The sequence below is a fragment of the Enhydra lutris genome, unplaced genomic scaffold (genome assembly GCF_002288905.1).
Source record: "Enhydra lutris kenyoni isolate GAN:26980312 unplaced genomic scaffold, ASM228890v2 scaffoldscaffold55, whole genome shotgun sequence".
Lineage (NCBI taxonomy): Eukaryota > Metazoa > Chordata > Mammalia > Carnivora > Mustelidae > Enhydra > Enhydra lutris.
The window spans coordinates 15,355,171-15,374,983 of record NW_019154139.1 but is presented as its reverse complement, the minus strand read 5'-3'; the positions used below and the strand labels follow the sequence as shown (position 1 = coordinate 15,374,983).

The following is a 19,813-nucleotide window of genomic DNA, read 5'->3' as shown; positions in this document are numbered from 1 at the left end:
CCAGGACATTCTAAAATTAAATGAGTAGCTAATGTATATGAGGTCTGGGATGCTAGTCAGTAACCCTTCTCCTTCTGAGTTAGCTTTATAGAAAAATCCTATTATTCATGGCTTTATTGAACACTTTTTCCTGCAATACAAGGATCTGGGGCCTGGATTAACCAAAATGTTTCACTGCATTTAGGAAAAAGGAATTAGAGTAGGATATGAGAAGAGAAGGCAGTTGAGGAATCTAAACTTAAGCACTTTAGAACTGCATGCTGTGGTTAGGAGGAAGGGAGCAGACATGTACACTTGGGTGCTGGCAGCTTAGCTTGAACCTGGGCTCCACATAATTGTGTAAGAAATAGTAAAACATATGATCCTGTACATTGTAATCAAAACTTGAAACTGACCGATTCAGCTATGCCAACTGTATTAATAAATGTGACCTAGTTTTTTCCATTCCAATATTTAGTGAATTTCTAGGCCATGCAATCAGGAAAAAAAACCCCTTGGATGGAGAAATGGAGAAAAGAAGCCAGTATTATGGATATTACCTATAAGAAAATTACAAACATGTTTGAAATTGTGGGAAGATCCTGAAGCTTCTAGTACTTAAGAGAGGCCTTAAAAACATACTGTTATCAGTCTTTTATATCCCAATTTTACTAATTTATTTCAAGTGAATGTAAAAACATAAAAACTTCACATGGGTTCTTTCAAAAGTTTGCTTTCCTCAACTCAATTTTTCCAAGTTGCCAGAACAGAACAGGTTTTGTTAATACGATTTCAAGCTATATTTCCTCAAAGAATATAAGACCTCAAATCCCTCAACCAGCAGCAGCGTTTTCAGAACACTAACCCTTTGGTTGGGGAAAAACACTGTATTCAAACATCCACTCAACTGGAATACGGTGATACTGGTCTTTCCCTTTCAGTGATTCTTTTCAGTTATAATTTAGACCAAAGTGAAAAAGCCTCCCAAAAAGCCCCCTAAAAGCCAAAATCCCCCTACATGTCGAAGTAAAATATCAGTGTCTATGCTGAAACAATGTTCTTTTACTAAAATATTTATTCACATTAAAACTGAATCTTTTTTTTTCTTAAGATTTTATTTATTTATTTGACAGAGACATCACAAGTAGGCAGAGAGGCAGGCAGAGAGAGAGGGGGGAAAGCAGGCTCCCCACTGAGCAGGGAGCCTGATGCAATGCAGGGCCTGATTCCAGGACCCCGAGATCATGACCGGAGCTGAAGGCAGAGGCTTAACCCATTGAGCCACCCAGATGCCCCTAAAACTGAATCTTTTAGGGGTACCTGGGTGGCTCAGTCTGTTAGGGGTTTGACTCTTGATCTCTGCTCAGGTCGGTCTTGATCTCAGGCCCATAAGTTCAAGCCCCATATTTGGCTGCACACTGGGCATGAAGCCTGCTAAAAAACAAAACAAAACAACACAAAAAAACCCTGAATCTTCTATTCCCCTGGATGAATGGTCCCAGGTCTATGAATTTCTCAGTGCTGTACAGTACAATCAGGTCCAAAGAGTAGACTGACTGGTAAATATAAGCATCATGAAAAACAATTAAGATATCACTCCTTATTAACAGTGGCAAAAGAAGATAGATAACGCATATTTTTTTTTTCTTTTCTAAGTAATGGAACTTATCACTCAGTGTTAATTCATTATTCAGGATGCTTTTTTAAATGTGTATCATATAAAAATATGTTACTGCTTTTCGATTTTAGACTCAAATTATTCTTAAGTTACTTTTAAATACAATTATCACCCTGAACATCTATCACAACTAAAGACTGGGGAAAAGGAAAAAAAAATAACACCGGTTATAATTCCAAAGGGAAAAAACTAGCCTACAAGAGACAGGAATGGGATAATAATAGTAACGAGAATAACAACAGCTAAGCACAGCTGTAGCATACAGTTAGGCAGACTATGCACTGCATGATCCAGGGATCTATAAAGCACAGCAGCCTTGCAGCTAACATTTATCGACTAACTGCCACATGCCAGGCACTGTTATGAGTATTTCATATGTAGTATGAAGCAGATACTACTCTTATCCCTATAAGGTTAATAACTTGCCCAAGATCTCAAACGAGTGGCAGAGCCAGGTCTTTGACTCCAGAGCCCACATTATTAATTATAGTGACTAACTCATAGTTATAAGCCCCATTACCTGAAATAATCACTTTGGTTTTATATCTTTCTTGCAGGTAGATAGGTATTATAAAAAGTATAAAGCATTTGGAAGTTGGTAATCTTATTTGGAATAATTGTGAAAAATACTGCATTACTAAAATAAGTGGAAACCGATCCTTAATTCAGAATGGTTACATGTGGTTTACAGACTGTCTCTGATTTGTAATCACATCTCATATAACAATGCTCTCCCCCTTACCTAAAACAAAAACTTAAAAAGAAAAGAAAAACAACCACCGCCAAGTACACAAGATTCCATATATGCATATACTTTAATAACAAGGTCACTTAGTTGTAAATGAACAAAAGGAGACAAGGAGAACTTAACACATGATACTTCCACAGATTTGGGTCAAAACAGGCATACATGAAGATTTAAAACATATACTGTCTGTGTTAACAGAAATTATAACTACCAATTTTGATTGTGCACATTTTCTAAAACATTATCAAAGAGTGTAAAGTTAGATCAAAACAATGATGTCAAGAAAATTTTGTCCTAAAATTTTAACAAAGTCTTTTTAAGAAAGTCTAAAAACCTCCTATTTTCCCACATTAACTCTCAAAACTTCAATTTGTATATCAGAATATCAGTTTGCCACTTTAACTTTTACCATACATGAAAAATTATCAAAAATATATTGATGGGTCTATATTAATTGTGACTATATTTACATTAAGCAAAATTTTTACCAAGTTCTTTATATACAAATTATCATTTGTCCTACATGAAGTTCATTAAAAAGTTTAAAACTACAGAAATGTCATTAGAAACAATGCATTTCAAAATGTAACTGCTTTCCATCAATGAAGAACATTTTAAAATAATTTAACTGAAAAAAGTAGTGAACTCCCCACCAATTTCAGCTGCAACAGTATTCCTCCTGAATGTTTTCTGTGATTTAAGGGGGAAAAAAAAACGGGGTAAAGTTTGATTGCAAGGAATTAAATAATAAAAATTTGATGAGTATTTACTGATCTTATCTTCAAGAAATGTACAGTCTAATTAGGGCTGGTGCTAAGAACTACAGTAATTTTAAAAAACTTTTTATATTTTTTATTTTACTTTTTATTATTGCTGTTCATATATATATTATTACTGAAGTATAACTGACAGACAATATTATATTAAGTTTCTGGTGTACATCATACTGATTCAACAATTCTGTATGTTAATCAATGGTTACCATGATAAATATAGTTAGCAGTAATTTAAAAAATGCCAACAGTTTAAGATAACTGAGTATGTTTTTAAAACCTGGTAAATGTACTATTATAGATACTTTTTAAATAAACTTAAATCAAAAAATAGGATCCCACATCCAATTCAACTGAATATAGCCATGGCCTTTTGATACCTCTAAAAAGGACCAATATTTAAAAAATCAAACTATTCCAGAACTGGAAAGAATTTAGATTTCAGAAGTATCACAACAGATAAAAGAAAGTTATAAGCATTTAAGAGGAAAAGATTTGGGGAAAAGTTCATAAAGGGATTAATAATACCACTAAAATAAAAAGTCACTTTAATTGTTTTAGACTCAAGGTAGTATAGTAAGGAATTAAAAAGATGTCTTTTTCTGAGAAAAAACTTGAGCACAACATCATTACTTTTTCAAATTTAAATGTCATCAATTAGGATGATCTTAAAACTAAGCGCTGTAATTTTCCCAGTAGAGACGCACTTCTCTTGTCTAAGAACTAACTAATTTTATAATAATCACTGAAAAATTTAAGGCTCAGTTTCTCTAGTTTGAAAAATGTGGTAAGCTCCATTTTGGAAATTGCCTTAATTTATATTGATTACACACTACACTAAAGCAAGAAATAAAGGTCTAAAGTATTTACCTAATTAGTGCTCTGTCGCTGGACCTTAGAACCGATACTCTGCGTGTCCTCTTCCTCACTAGGACGTTTCCCACTGCTGAAACCAGTGCTCATGGGGCTTCTTCCTACATATTTTTAAAAAATTATGTTTAAGATAGGAAGGTGAAAAGAACAGTATGCTCAAATGCTTCATTCTTACCTTGCTTTAATAGGTGAGTTTGCTGACTGTCTCCATGAGCATAATGTAAAATACCACTCCCTTGAGAGCAACCTGTTAGTATTTAAAACACAGTAAAATTACTTAAACCCCAAATCTTATGTATTAAGACTACAAATCTAGTTTTTAGTAATTGTATTAAAGTCATTTATGCTTTTTAGGACTAAACCTCAATCCTTCATAAGAACAAAAAGTCACAAGTCCAAATCAGGAAAATTTAAACTTAGGGTCATAGAAATGTTGACTTTTGGTTCAAAGGCAAAATCATTGATAATCATTTTCTAAAAAACATTTCTTTACTGAATAACAATTAGACACTTGACCATGGAAGCAAAATATAGAGCAACAGTGAATGAAATACACATCCTCCTTTACCTCTTGTCCCTTTATTCCACATTCTTCCCACAGTGCCTGTCCAAAACATATGTCCTTGAAGATAAGTGAGTAAGGGCCTTTCAGATGAGAATTAAACTATTCAAATCACACAAAGAGGAGGAAACACAATGTGGCAGTTACCTAGTCTAAGCAATTACATTAATCCTTCCAAAAAGAAACAATGTTATAGGAGAGGGGGTTGGCACAGAAAGTAGGTTCTAGAGAAACATTTTTGTTAGTGTGTCCAGGTAATGGACAAATGTGAACATTCTAGCCCCTACACCGAAGTCACCTCATGGTCTGAGTAAGACAATCTACTTATTTTTTTTAATTGTAATTTCATGCTCATCAAGTTCCTCTGGATAAAGAATTCAGCTTTTTAGGTACTGAGAATTGGGAAAGTGAATGCCCTGATCAGGGATGAGGGCTTCTATCACTGGAAAGGGATACCTCCACCATAAATAATAAACTAGTGTTCCCTGTTGATATATATATTTTAAACATTTTATTTATTTGTCAGAAAAAGGGGGGGGGAGAGCACAAGTAGGGAGAGTAGCAGGCTCCCTGCTGAGCAAGGAGCCCTATGCAGGACTCGATCTCAGGACCCTGGGATCATGACCTGAGCCAAAGGCATATGCTTAACTGACTGAGCCACCCACACATCCCTGCTCTTTTATATCACATGGATGGTGTGTATGTGTGTACATGTGTTTGTGTGTGGGTGTGTATATGTTTGTATTTGGGGGTGGTGCAGAGGAAGAGAGAGAGTCTTAAGCAGGCTCCACAACCAGTTGGAGCCTGATGCAGGGCTCAGTCTCATGACCCTGAGATCATGACCTGAGCCAAAATCAAGAGTCGGATGCTTAACTGACTTTTAAACTTCTAGTCTGCCATTTACAGGATGGTCACCTCTAATTATACTAAAAACACTCAGTTCTTGGACTTGTTGAAGGTCAGATTCTGGACTACAGCACATTCACCACTGAATGGTGCTACTCCTGGTTTCACCATCAGCAGAGTGTCCCCTAATAGTGATAATTGTTGTCTTCCATTATTGCACTAGATTATTTAAAACTTCACACAACACTGTGAATGTACTTAATTCCACTGAATTGTACATTTAAAAAGGTTAAATGCTAAGTTTTATGTTACATATATTTTGCAATCAAGAAAACTTCAATAGGGGCGCCTAGGTGGTTCTGCTGATTGAGTATTGGACTCTTGGTTTCAGTTCGGTTCATGATCTCGGGACTGAGACGGGCATTAGGCTCCCCACTCAGCAGGGAATCTGCCTGGGATTCTCATCTCCCTTGTCCTTCCCCCTACTCATGCACACACTCTCTCTCTAAAATAAATTTTTTAAAAAAGAAAGGAAACAAACAAAAAAAGGAAACTTCAAAAAATACATTTTCAATTATTGTATTTAGTCATACCTAATACAATTGTTGAATGCTCCATTATGCTAGAGATTATACTAGGTCCTAGGGATACAAATATTACAAAAACATGAGGTCTTATCTTCAAGGGGCTCACAGTCCAAGTAGAAGGTGACAGATACATAAAATCACTAAGTACAAATAAGTAATATAATGGTTCTAGGATGGAAGTTGTTACAGCATACAGTGAGGACACGGAGGAAGGAAAAGTCAATTTTACTGGAAGATTCACAGAGGTAGGCTCTAAATAACAGACTAGTCACCTCATTTTCTCAACTCCATTAATTTTATTCCTCTTCCTGTTCTAAGATAAATGAGAATAATCTCATAAACAAAAAAATACTGAGTGAAAGCAGCCAGACCCAAAAAAGAATACAAACTATAAGATTTTTATAAAGTTCAAAAAAGGGAAAAAATAGAATTAGAAATCAGGAGAATGATTACTTTTGAAGATGGGGGAGGGATTAATAAGCTCAATAAATACATACAGAATTTCCTTAAGATAGCATCTTATTCCTTTAGAGAGTTAAATGATAAGCAGGCACCTAAAATCTTCCTGTGCCCTAAATTCATAAATATCTCAACTGCCTATAACTTCCCCATAAAAATGCAGTAAACTGGGGTGCCTGGGTGGATCAGTTGTTAAGTGTCTGCCTTCAGCTCAGGTCATGATCTCAGGGTCCTGGGATGGAGCTCCGCATTGGACTCCCTGCTCTGCAAGCCTGCTTCTCCCTCTCCCTCTGCCTGCTGCTCCCCCTGCTGTGCTCTCCATCAAAAAAAAAAAATTCTTTTAAAAAATGCAGTAAATTATATTTTCACAAGAATAACAGTACAAGAGACAATGAGCAGAGAAAAGAGCTTTGCCAAATCAATTGGCTAATGACTAGCTTAGGTGCTTAGAAAAATCAGAAATTCCCATATTCATCATGTCTTTAGGGACACTACAGTAGTTAAATTTCAAATGCCAAGATTATATGAGATAGGAGTCTTAGAATGAAAACTTAAAAAAAAAAACACCCCATATTTCTTGTTTTTAAAAATCCCGTATTTTTCTAAGGGCAAAAGTTTGTATGATCACACTCTTCTTATGTTATACTGCCAACAGCACCAAAAGGGTTTTTCACTCATAAAATTCTAACTTAGGGGTGCCTGGGTACCTAGGTTGGTTAAGTGTCTGCCTTTGGCTCAGGTCATGATCTCAGGGTCCTGGGATGGAGCCCCACATAGGGCTCCCTGCTCAGTGGGAAACTACTTCTCCCTCTACCCCCCCTCTGCTTATGCATGCTCTCTGTCAAATCAATAAAAAAAATCTGTAAAAAAAATTCTAACTTAAAGTACTGTGGGGAGAAAACTGCATAGAAAATATATTCAAAGGAAATATACTGAAATTTTAATAGTGACTATCTCTGCTGGATGGAATTATGGGTGATTTTTATTTTTCTTCTTTTCTATTTTTCTGAATTTCCTAAATTGTATATAGTGAATAGTTTTTTTTTTAAAGCAGTTTTGAGGTACAATTTACATAACATAAAATTCAGCTGTTTTAAGTATACAGTTCAATAATTTTTAGTAAATTTACAGAGTTGTGTCTTCATCAGCACAATCCAGTTTTAGAACACTTTCACGCACATTTGCATTCATTCTCATTCCTACCCTAAACCTAAGGTAACCATTAACTTACTTTATTTTAAAGACATGCCTTTTCTGCATAATTCATACAAATGGAATTGTGCAATATGTGGTCTTTTATGTCTGGATTCTTTAACTTAACATAGTATTTTTGAGGTCTATCCATGTTGTAGCAAGTACCAGCATTTTATTCCTTCTTATGGATTAGTATTCCATTGCACAGATGTGCCAAATTTTGACTATTATAAATAAAGCCATCATAAACATTCTTATGATTCTTTGTGTAGATATATGTTTTTTCCTTTGGACAGATATTTAGGAATGGAATTTCTGGGTTTTATGTTAAGTTTATAAGCTTTTAAGAAACTGCCAACCTGTTTCCCAAAGTGGCTGTACCATTTTACAGACCACCACTCACAACATATGAGGGTTCCAGGCTCTTCACATCCTCCGCAACTCTTGTTATAGTCTGTCATTTTTTAGGCACTAGAGTGGGTACAGGGTAATTAAGTCATCCCAGTTTGACAGGGATTTTTCAAGTGTTAGCACTGCAAGTCTCATGTCTCAGGAAACCCCTCAATTCCAGGTAATCATTGACAGTTGGTTACCCTAAGTGGGAAGTCTCTTAGTGGTTTTATTTGCATTTCCCTACTGACTAATAATGCTGACCAGGTATTTTTAATAGAAAAAAATAAAAACTAAAACATATTACTATCATAAATAGATTATGGTTTGCTTTATTATAAGAACAGAAATACTTCAAGTCATCTGTGTACAAGTTATAAATAATCTTGCCCTTTGATATACCTTGTAAGACACTATAAAAGTCTACAAACAGGGTAAGTAGAGGGCATAAAAGGATATACTTCAGAATGTGGCAAAAATTTCCTTGTATAGGGCATAAAGTAGATAGTCAAAATGTGAGTGCTTTGTTCCTTTCTCCTTAATCTAATTGTTGAAGAAAAAAAAAAGTATATGCTCTCAAAAGGATACAGATTATTTCTTAATCAGAAAGGCTCAATTTTTTAAAGGTTTTGTTCTTAATATCAATTTTAAAAATGTGACTTTTTTGAAAAAAAAGTAAGCATTCCTCAAATGCCTTGAGGCATTTAATTAATTAATTAATCAAATTAATTAGCCTCATGCTATTTTTGGTTAGAGCCCTTGAAAACTGATACAATGATTCAAATTTCCAATACTGGCTCCTTGACATTATTAATATCACACATTAAGAATATATGTGGCAATTAAGTATATATCATATGGAAAACCACTACAAACAAGACTGGAAGGAAAAACTCATGTGCAAAAAGCTAAAGGCCCTATGCATGTGTATGATAAACCTTTTGGCCATATTCATAGGACCACTAAACCTTAACTGTTTACCTTATACATAAAAGTAAAAAAGTAAAAAAAAAAATGAGCCTTCAGAAGGGATATCTGAGTTTCATTCTACCCTTAAAATTGTCCTCCTCGGGGCGCCTGGGTGGCTCAGTAGGTTAAAGCCTCTGCCTTCGGCTCAGGTCATGATCCTGGGGTCTTGGGATCGAGCCCCACATCAGACTTTCTGCTCAGCAGGAAGCCTGCCTCCCCTTCTCTTTCTGTCTGCCTCTCTGCCTACTTGTGATCTCTGTCTGTCAAATAAATAAACAAGATCTTAAAAAAAAAAATTGTCCTCCTCATTCAGTTTGTAAGATCTTTACCTTGAGCTAAATTCTACTACATGTAATGATGTTTTCCATCTACAAAATGTCACTAATGGAATGACAGGTGTGTGTGGGGGTGTGTGTATGTGTGTGTGTGTGTGTGTGTATACATGTATGGAGAAAAAATATTATAGTGAGATTTAATAAAAAATATATTTGATTATTAATTTCTTTATGTTGCAAAATATAGAAATTTCCTTTTCACTTACTTCCACTGCTGCTACAACCTGGAATATTTTCTCCAGGAGAATACCCCAAGAGGCCTCCATTCCCATTAGGATTAGAAGGCACTGATGCAAGAAGACCTAAAGGGAAAAAATTTCCTATTAAATTATGGCCAAGATCAAACTCAAGGATAAACACCTCCCGAAGAAACAAACCAAAGTTAATTACTGACATACCTAGTCCTCTATATCGTGAAAGCTGCTGATAGATCTGCTTCATCCTTTCAATATTTAAACGGCTTGCCTCAGCATGATTCACCATTGGTTTAGGATAATTAACTCCTATCAAACATTTGGCTACCTTTTGGATACCTTCTGGTGCATTCCAGGGATCATAGATATATTTTGCAGGGAAACCTCTTAGGACAGGCAAATAACGTCTTTTGGGAGAAGGAAGAAAGATTATAAATAAAATGAACTACAAGCAAATTATAACAAATTATTAGCTATGAATGACCAAAATCAAGTCAAAACCATTCAATGATTTATTTACCCATCTCCTCATCTCTGCTGCCCATCATGAGTGGGGAACACCTTAAGTGTTGCTTAAACATGAAAAGCTCTTCCTGGATTAGTTATTCCAAACTGAATAATAATCACCCTTGATTTACCTGATATAGTCTCCATTGGGATCTGTTCTCCTACCAAAACCAACAGGGCAATAGCAGTGAAAAAACTGTTGGAAAAAGGAACTACAAGACAGCCACATCCAACTTCCAGCATTTATGCTCCAATCTGCATCAAGCAATAATTCTTCAAATACCTTCAGAAGTAACAGTAACCAATTAGTTTGTACACATATAATTCTCAAAGCAAGCATTTTCCAGGTCTCTGTAGATCAAAAGTCAAGGCAAAGAAAATCTAACACAGAACTGTAAAACTAAACATTCCAAAGTAGGCTCCTTGTTAATATTCTGTTCTATACTGAGTTATTTCAGGGAAAGAAAAATATCAGTAATATAAGTGAATTTTTCTTTCTAGTCTTTGCAGTGTTATGGGGGAGGGTAAAATAATCAGTCAAGTCACTGATTCAATTAAAAAATGGAAGAAAAAAAGCAGTAAACACTTTCAAGAAAGCAAAGATGTTACCAAATAAATCACTAACAAAAACTGAGAAGCTTGGTACACTCCCCTACATATAGGGAGCACCCAAATATAAATGACTTAAAATGCATTAGCGAAAAAGCAAAAGATAAAAAAAAAAAAGCACTAGCATTACAGAGTTTAAATTTGGAATTCCTTGACCAAAAGGGAATTAGACTTTAAATGTCTTTTTATAAATTCATTAAGTCTGTACTATACATTTACTTCAAGTAAAACTTTGTATTAGAAATACCAGAGACACAAAAGAAAAAAAAAAAGGATTGGAAATGGTCCTTGGATAGGGGACATCTATGATATAGGCAGATAGGTAAAACGAGTCCTGTTATATATAACCACAAGATGATGTCTCAAAATGTAATATGCTTCACTTTACATAACAAATCATTAAAAAGTTATGATACTGAAGTGAGGCAAATTATATATATTTTAAATTTTATAATGTAAATTCACTATTTCTAAGAATTCTTGGGTAAATCCTCTTTCGTAACAGAAATGATCACCTATAAATATGTAATCCAATGAGTCCAGAGTGTTAAATCTTATAGTTCCCTTGATGGCTAGGCTGGTTCAGTCTCTGAAATGACTTGAGGTTAATCAAACCAGTTATCACCATTTCTCCTGTCTGATTACACCATTTCTGCTCTCCAAGAGTGTGCCTGTATTAGGGAATTAAATTCTTTACCTGCTGTAAAAAATTAGACTATAAATGAATCTAAGTAACAGACAATTTCTAGGAATTGTTTTAATAAGGTATAGACTCAAAATAAGACTGTGCTACATTAGTTAGAAGAATACTCACCTTCATTCCTTCTTCCCAACTAATCCACAGGTCACCTCGGGTCAGGAAGCAAGCCACTGCATGTCTGGCTAAATGGTGAATCCAACCCTCCTGACGAAGCTGTGTCATGATGGCATCAATCCACGGAAAACCTGTCCGGCCTTCTGCCCATTTTGCTAAAGCCTCAGGATTTTTATCCCAAGGAATCTGAACACAGATGGGATTTCCTTCCATTTTATCAAAGCGTGGATTATTTGTTGCTGCTGTATAGAAAAATTCACGCCATAACAGTTGCCCATAAAGGGACAGTGGAGGGGAACTGTTCTTCTTTACCTAAAGTTAAAAAGCAAAGAAGTAGTAACAGCAATTTTTAAAGAAGTGTTTTGAAAAATAAGCTTCAGTTTTAGGTAATACCTTTTTGTATAGATCTGTTAGTTTGAAGTAAAACAGTCGACATGACAAACAACCAAATCGGAGATAAGGACTGAGTCCAGTAGGGCTAGCGAGCAGGGAATTTGCATTCATTCGAGGTCTTTCAAAGTTTGCCACCCAAGCCTGAAACAGAGAGAGAATTATGCTAGCTAACTGCCTTTTCCATTTAAAAAGAGTGTTTAAAACTGACCTGTTTTTTTTTAAGTTACATAGTTCTTGGGGAATAAAATTTTATTACCCCAGTCACAAACATGTTTTAATAAGAAACACAACAGAATAAAAGTGAGCATTCTTTTGTTTCAGCCATCCTTGTGTAACACATACTCCTATGAAATAAATTAACCTCAAATTCCTAACACCAAGCTAAGAGCACTTCCAACCTGTCTCCCTGACACTGAGCTCAAGGTGAAATAGAAGAACTTTATCTTAGCTTCAAAGATACAGTCATTAGATACCAGCATACATAGGAAGAATAGAAGAGATGGTATTGGTAGTAGCTAAAGAGGAAATAATCAGTGGAGGAAGAAAAAAATATTTAAATGAGGAGATGGTTATTAATCTTCAAACAATTAAGGTTTATGTTATTTTAACTATTTCTCTCAATTCTTCTTTTCAATAGTCTTTTTGTTTTTAAAAAGAGTGAAATTATTTTTTAAATGTCAGTTTGGAAATACAAGCATGATCTATATTATCATACTTTTCTTTCCAAATGCCTTTCCAAACGTGTAAGTGCTTCAGTTTCTCCGCCTGGCCATACTGCAGAGGGCAAGCCATCTGTATCAAAACCTAAAAAAAAAAAAACAAACAGAAAAAAGAAAAAAATATTCTTCTGGAACTAAAATAATTTTTTATGAACCACAATAATTGGGAAAACTACTTCACAGAAAAATTACGACAGTAGCATAGATATGAACTTATGGCCCTAGATAAGTCTTCACATATAAGGACATAATAGGGTCTCTGTTCTTTAGGACAAACATCTTAAGGTGATTAACAGATACATCACATTTATAGAACACATAATATATAGATTTATCACTTCTTAGTATAAGAGATTAAGATTTTTTTCTCCTTTCTTTCCCTCTTAATGCAAAATACTTTACATATCAAATCAGAAGTGAGATTTTCTCAGTGGTTTATTAACTCTCAAGCTTCATTTACACCTACCTAGTTCTTCTAGTGAAGGGACTCCATATTTCTCATCATGGTCATCAGACAGAGGAGTTGTACACTTTTCTATCACTTCAGAAGTAATTGTCTCTACGGGCATCTCTAGTGGTTCCATTTTGCTGATGAGAGTCTGGAATCTTTTATAAGTAAGAGGTGGTTGTCCACCATTGAGTTCTATGATCCTATTACAAATTTAGTAAAATGCAAATAAAAAAAATAGTTAGTAAAATGCAGCTAGTATTAAAAAATGATAATATATTTTGATTGATAACTTCTGAAAATGCTTAAAATCAAAAAACAAAGTTAATTACTTAAGACTTCCAGGAGGATATAAGCTTCTCATATGATCAGGAAACTTATTAAAATAGCTAGTGAATCTAAAAAATTATTCTCTTCATTTTCTAGACATCTGCTATGTATCAAAAATATACAGCATGCAAATAACAAAACCTTTAAGACAAAGGGTATTATTAAGCACCATGAGTGAAAAAACAAGTGATTAAGTTAGCCTAAAGACAATAACATAAAAATAATATATGTGAAAAGGTAAAAACATATTAAACTCAGTTCAAAGAATCTCTTAATCATCAGTAAAAAACAAACCAGACCAGTATTATAGTGAGAAGCAATAAAGCAAGTCTTATTAATTAGGATTCTACATATTATATACTCTATGCTATATACTATAGTGATAATCATTTGCAACTTTCTGTTGTGCTCATCATGCCTTTGTTAAATATGTCAGTATATGTATCTTATAGATACTTTATATTTCCCTCCTCCTTTTCAATGTACTGTTGGAATCAGTTTGCTAGTATTTTGTGAGGATCTTCGTATCTATATTCATGAGAGATGCTGACCTATAGTTTTCTTTTTTTATGGTGTCTTTATCTGATTTGGTACCAGGCTGATACTGGCCTCATAGATACATTTGGAAGTGAAATTAAGAAAACAATCTCATTTACAGTTGCACCAAAAAAATAAAATACCTAGGAATAAACTTAACCAAAGAGGTGAAAAGAATGTGCAGTTCTAGATGTTGGGGGAGGGGAGTTCCACGTTGGGCGTAGAGATTACATAAATAAATAAACCTAAAAAAATTAACACAAAATATATTAAAAAATTTATACACTACTCAAAGCAATATGCACATTTAGTGCAACCCCTATCAAAATATCAATAGCATTGGGGCACGTGGGGGGCTCAGTGGGTTAAAGCCTCTGCCTTGGCTCAGGTAATGATCCCAGGGTCCTGGGATCGAGCCCCACATCAGGCTCTCTGCTCATCAGGGAGCCTGCTTCCTCCTATCTCTCTGCCTGCCTCTCTGCCTACTTGTGATCTCTGTCTGTCAAATAAATAAATAAAATCTTAAAAAAATATATCAATAGCATTTTTCCCAGAGCTAGAACAGACAATTCTAAAGTTTATATGGAACCACAAAAGACCTTGGAGAGCCAAAGCAATCTTGAAAAAGAAAAAACATAACTGGAGGTATCACAATTCCAAATTTCAAATTACATTACAAAGTGGTAGTAATTAAAACAGCATAGTACTAGTATAAAAACAGACATATAGGTCAGTGGAACAGAACAGAAAACCCAGAAATAAACCCACAATTACATATGGTCAGTTAATTATCAACCAAGGAAGAAAGAATATACAATGGGGAAAAATCTCTTCAACAAATGGTGTTAAGAAACTGGACAGCTATACGCAAAAGAAATGAAACTGGACCAATTTCTTGCACCATATGCAAAAATAAACTCAAAACAGATTAAAGACCTAAATGTGAGACCTGAAACCATAACAATCCTTGAAGAGAGCACAGGCAGTAAGTTTCTCTGACATCAGCTGCAGCAACATTTTTCTAGATATGTCTCCTCAGGCAAGGGAAATAAAGGCAAAAATAAGCTACTGGGATACATCAAAATAAAAAGCTTCTGCAAAGAAGGAAACAATCAACAAAACTAAAAGTCAACCTACTGAATGGGAGAAGACATTTGCAAATGACATATTTGATAAAGGGTTGGTATCCAAAATCTATAAAGAACTTATAAAACTCAACACCCCCAAAATAATCCAATTAAAAATGGGCAGAATTGGGGCACCTGGGGTGGCTTAGTGGGTTAAAGCCTCTGCCTTCGGCTCAGGTCATGATCCCAGGGTCCTGGGATCGAGCCCCACATCAGGCTCTCTGCTCAGCAGGGCGCCTGCCTCCCTCTCTCTCTCTCTTCCTGCCTCTGCCTACTTGTGATCTCTGTCTGTCAAATAAATAAATAAAATCTTTAAAAAAAAAAAAAAAAACCAATGGGCGGAACACATGAATATTTTTCCAAAGACATCCAGATGGCCAAGAAACACATGAAAAGATGCTCAGTATCACTCATCATCAGGGAACTGCAAATCAAACTATAATGAGATACCACTGCATACCTGTCAGAATGGCTAAAATTAAAAACACAAGAAACAACAAATGTTCGTGAGGATGTAGAGAAAAGGAAACCTTCTTGCACTGTTGGTTGGAATGCAAACTGGTGCAATCACTGTGTAAAATGGTATGGAGGGTCCTCAAAAAGTTAGAATTACCCTAAGATCCAGTAATTGCACTACTGGGTTTTTACTCCCAAAATACAAAAACACTCATTCAAAGGGATACATGCATCCCTATGTTTATAGCAGCATTATTTACAACAGTCAAACTATGGAAGCCGTCCAAGTATCCATCAATAGATGAATGGATAAAGACAATGTGGTTTGTATGTATGTGTGTATACACACACACATATGTACACACACACACACACTGGAATATTACTCAGCCATAAAAAAAGAATGAAATCAGGGTGCCTGGGTGGCTCAATGGGTTAAGCCTCTGCCTTCTGCTCAGGTCATGATCTCAGGGTCCTGGGATCAAGCCCTGTATCAGGCTCTCTGCTCAGCAGGGAGCCTGCTTCCCCCCCCCTCTCTCTGCCTGCCTCTCTGCCTACTTGTGATCTCTCTCCCTCTGTCAACTAAATAAATAAAATCTTTAAAAAAAAAAAGAACGAAATCTTGCCATTTGCAACAACAAATATAGACAGAGCTAGAGAGTATGATGCTAAGTGGAATACATTAGTCAGAGAAAGACAAATACCAAATGACTTCATATGTGGAATGTAAGAAACAAAACAAACAAGCAAGGGGGCAAAGAAAGACAAATCAAGAAACAGACACTTAACTACAGAGAACAAACTGATGGTTACCAGAGGGGAGGTGAAGTGGGATATGGGGTAAATAGGTGATGGAGATTAAAGAGTACACTTTTATCATGATGAAAAATTTTTTTAAAAGTACATTTTTCATTATAATACATATAATAACATATAAATTATAATTTCTATGTAATTGTAATACCACAAGAACTATCCTCTCTGCTTTTAGTAATTTTGTTTCAGTGTAATACACAGTTTATACACAGGGGCATAATGAAACTTACAGACAGTGATACTGCAGTGATATTATTGACACTGCTAATTACATGACTTAAGCAAAATAAAAACCTGAGAAAAATGTTTTCTGTACGTTACATTTTTATATGATGAATGATATATAGTAAATATTCACATTCAATCCACTCAACAATCCAATTATATGCATAACACTAAATCTCCCATTCGGATGCAACTGCTCTTACCTATTTTGTCTCTCATGGGGTTTGAGACAGGCCACTCGAAAATATTATCACTTTGGCATATTGATTACTTTGAATTAAAGTTACTTAAGAAACAGTCAGTATAAGAAGGACACTCTGAGCCTGCTCTGTCCCCCTGAAAGCAAGAAATAAGTTCCCTATGTGAAGGGCACTCTCCTAGAACCTGGAGAATAAAAGGTATCCTTATCATCAGAGACAGGGAATTCAGGCCTAAGAAGGCTATATAAACTTCATACATTTGCTACCCTAAACTCAAACTTACTTAAGTGTCTTGGCATTTCTTCGCTTATTGCTTCTTCGTCTAAGAGATTTAAAAGCTGCCTGCTTTGCTCACTTCTTTGAGTCTCATAACCTGGATATATGAATTTTTTTTGGATATATGAATTAAATTTATTTTTTTCCTGTTAATCTGTCTTAAGTCAATTTAATTATTAGACCAGCCAGGAAGTTAGAAGGGAAAAAGGGAAAGTCCCACCCCCAAATCTACCCCAAATACACTTCCTTCTTGATATCAGCTTCCTGAAGTTAAGAAAACTGGTAAACTAGAAAGCAAGTTTATTTTCAAGAGATGTATGACTTCGACTTAATAGGAAATAAGACCACTGCCTGAAATCAAACCACAGTTTTTTCACACATTTGGAAAAATAGAATAAAATTAACTAGTTTGTCATATAACTTATAGAATTAGCTTTACTAACTCGATAAAATGAGGAAATAACTAAAAGCAAAATAATTTAAAAGGCAAAAGTTACTACGTTAATAAATCTTGTGAACCTTCAAAACTCAAAGCATATAGTAACTCCTAAATTTAAACTATAATCTTTTTTGGACAAAGCATCACTAAGAGATGATATTTCAAGAAATACATTTTAAGAAATAAGATAGTATGCTGTAGTTCAAAGGACTATGGCTACACAAAATAGTATTACATACAATTTGCAACTGGACTTAAAATCCAGATAGACAAGACTAACACACATGAAATAAAGAAAACTTCAGACAATCATACTAAACATATCACAGCATTTCATGGTTTCATGTCATATAAACTATGAAATTAATATTGCTAAGAGCTCAGAAAGGCAAGACCAAAGGCTGAGTTAGGACAGTCAAGGTAAATTTAGTGATACTCTTAACAGTTTGAAACTGAGACTCTAAGTATTTTTGTCTTATGCACTCACACATCTGTAATTTTGGCATCTGTCACTAAGTAAAAAATCAGAGCAGTTAAATAAAATGCTAAGGGTCTGACATATTTATTTAATTCTCCCACAACTGTATTATGTATATGTTGTTACTTCATTTTAAAAAACTGAAATCCCACAGGTTAAAACTTACTTGTCCATGTACTTTTTTTTAAATGCCCAGGGTGGAGCCTAATGTAGGGTTTGGGTTCATGACCCTGAGATCAAGACCTGAGCTGAGATCAAGAGCTGGACACTTAACCAACAGAGTCATCCAGGTGCACCCTTGTCCATGTACTTAACACCCCTGAACTGTACACTTAAAAATGGCTGAGACAACAAATATTATGTGTATTATACCATAAAAATAAAAGAAGAAAAACTTACTTGTCCAGGTCATATAATGTATGTGAAATTCGTACAATCACTTCCACTCCAGCTTCAGTAGCCAGTTTCTTAATAGCTGCATCTCGTTCCTTTCCAAAAGGCTCAGAATCATACTCAATTGAAAGTTTAGTAATGTTCCATTCCTAAAATACAAAAAAGGAACAAAAATGTACATAAATTTTCATAATTATTTTTCCACTATTAACAATACATTCTGGGAAAAAGTGAAAAGCTTAAACCCTACGTATGAAATATACATAAATCAAACTTCAAATATGCAGGAAGAAACTATACAATTTATTTATTTATTTTTTAAAGATTTTATTTACTTATTTGACAGAGAGAGATCACAAGTAGGCAGAGAGGCAGGCGTGGGGGCGGGGGTGGGGAGGAAACAAGGTTTCCTCTCTGCCCAGCAGAGAGCCTAATTTGGGGCTCTCCCAGGACCCTGGGACCCTGACCTGAGCTAAAAGCAAAGGCTTTAACTCACTGAGCCATGCAGGTGCCCTGAAACTACACAATTTATAAATTCAGAATTATGTAACTAAGAAATGTATACTCTGTAGATTTTAGGCATTGTACTAGTCAGCAAACAATCTAACTAGTAATATGCTTAAAATCAGCTTCCTAAATTTGTTTGCATAGCACTTTACTTTTCAAATAATTTACACTTATATGTTCTCATTTGGTCCTCAAAATAACCCCCAGTTTGGCACTTTGGCTGATACCTCCATTTGGCAGAGAAGGTTATTTTAAAAATTTAGGGACTTGGGCGCCTGGTGGCTCAGTCAGTTAAGCAATTGCCTTCGGCTCAAGTCATGATCCCAGGGTCCTGGGATAAAGTCCTGCATCGGGCTCCCTGCTCAGTGGGGAGTCTGCTTCTTCCTCTCCCTCTGTTGCTCACTCTCTATTTCTCCATCAAATAAATAAATCAAATCTTTAAAAAAAAAAAGTTTAGGGACCTGCCTAAGTTCACAAAGAACCAGAATACCTGGAGGGTATTTATGTCTGCTGAATTTATGTCTGCTGATTCTAAGAATTGGTCTTTCACAAACTTTTTTTTTTAAGATTTTATTTATTTATTTGAGAGAATAAGAGAGAGAGCATGAGTTGGTGGGGAGCACAGGGAGAAGCAGACTCCCCAGTGAGCAGGGAACCTGATACAACGGAGGGCTCAATTCCAGGACCCTGAGATCATGACCTGAGCTGAAGGCAAATGCTTAACTGACTGAGCCACCCACATGCTCTTTCACAAACCTTTGATAGTTAATATGGTATATGTTGCTTTGTGGAGGTACTCTGTTTTATAATGTTTTTATCTCAGATTACCAAAAAATGTTAGCTGTGGAGAAACAGAGATAGTAATAATATCAGATATTTATTGAGTATCAGGTGTTATATCGGTAAGTTCTGTATACATCTCCTTATAGTGATTTTCAATGTAGAGACTATG

At 35.2% G+C, this 19,813-nt stretch overlaps 1 protein-coding gene across 1 annotated transcript in view; it reads right to left on the bottom strand.

Annotated features, from left to right (window-relative positions):
* Positions 1 to 2,453: 2,453 nt before the first annotated feature.
* Positions 2,454 to 19,813, bottom strand: part of LOC111157541 (cryptochrome circadian clock 1) — a 106,466-nt gene continuing 89,106 nt past the window's right edge. The window contains exons 3-13 of the mRNA XM_022519043.1: positions 18,361 to 18,503; positions 13,096 to 13,280; positions 12,626 to 12,714; positions 11,911 to 12,051; positions 11,518 to 11,829; positions 10,226 to 10,377; positions 9,792 to 9,994; positions 9,600 to 9,695; positions 4,227 to 4,298; positions 4,049 to 4,152; positions 2,454 to 3,095 (exon numbers count right to left, since the gene is read on the bottom strand). Of these exons, the coding sequence (XP_022374751.1) occupies positions 4,049 to 4,152; positions 4,227 to 4,298; positions 9,600 to 9,695; positions 9,792 to 9,994; positions 10,226 to 10,377; positions 11,518 to 11,829; positions 11,911 to 12,051; positions 12,626 to 12,714; positions 13,096 to 13,280; positions 18,361 to 18,503 (1,497 nt within the window). The 3' untranslated portion in view covers positions 2,454 to 3,095. The remainder of the gene's footprint in view (positions 3,096 to 4,048; positions 4,153 to 4,226; positions 4,299 to 9,599; positions 9,696 to 9,791; positions 9,995 to 10,225; positions 10,378 to 11,517; positions 11,830 to 11,910; positions 12,052 to 12,625; positions 12,715 to 13,095; positions 13,281 to 18,360; positions 18,504 to 19,813) is intronic.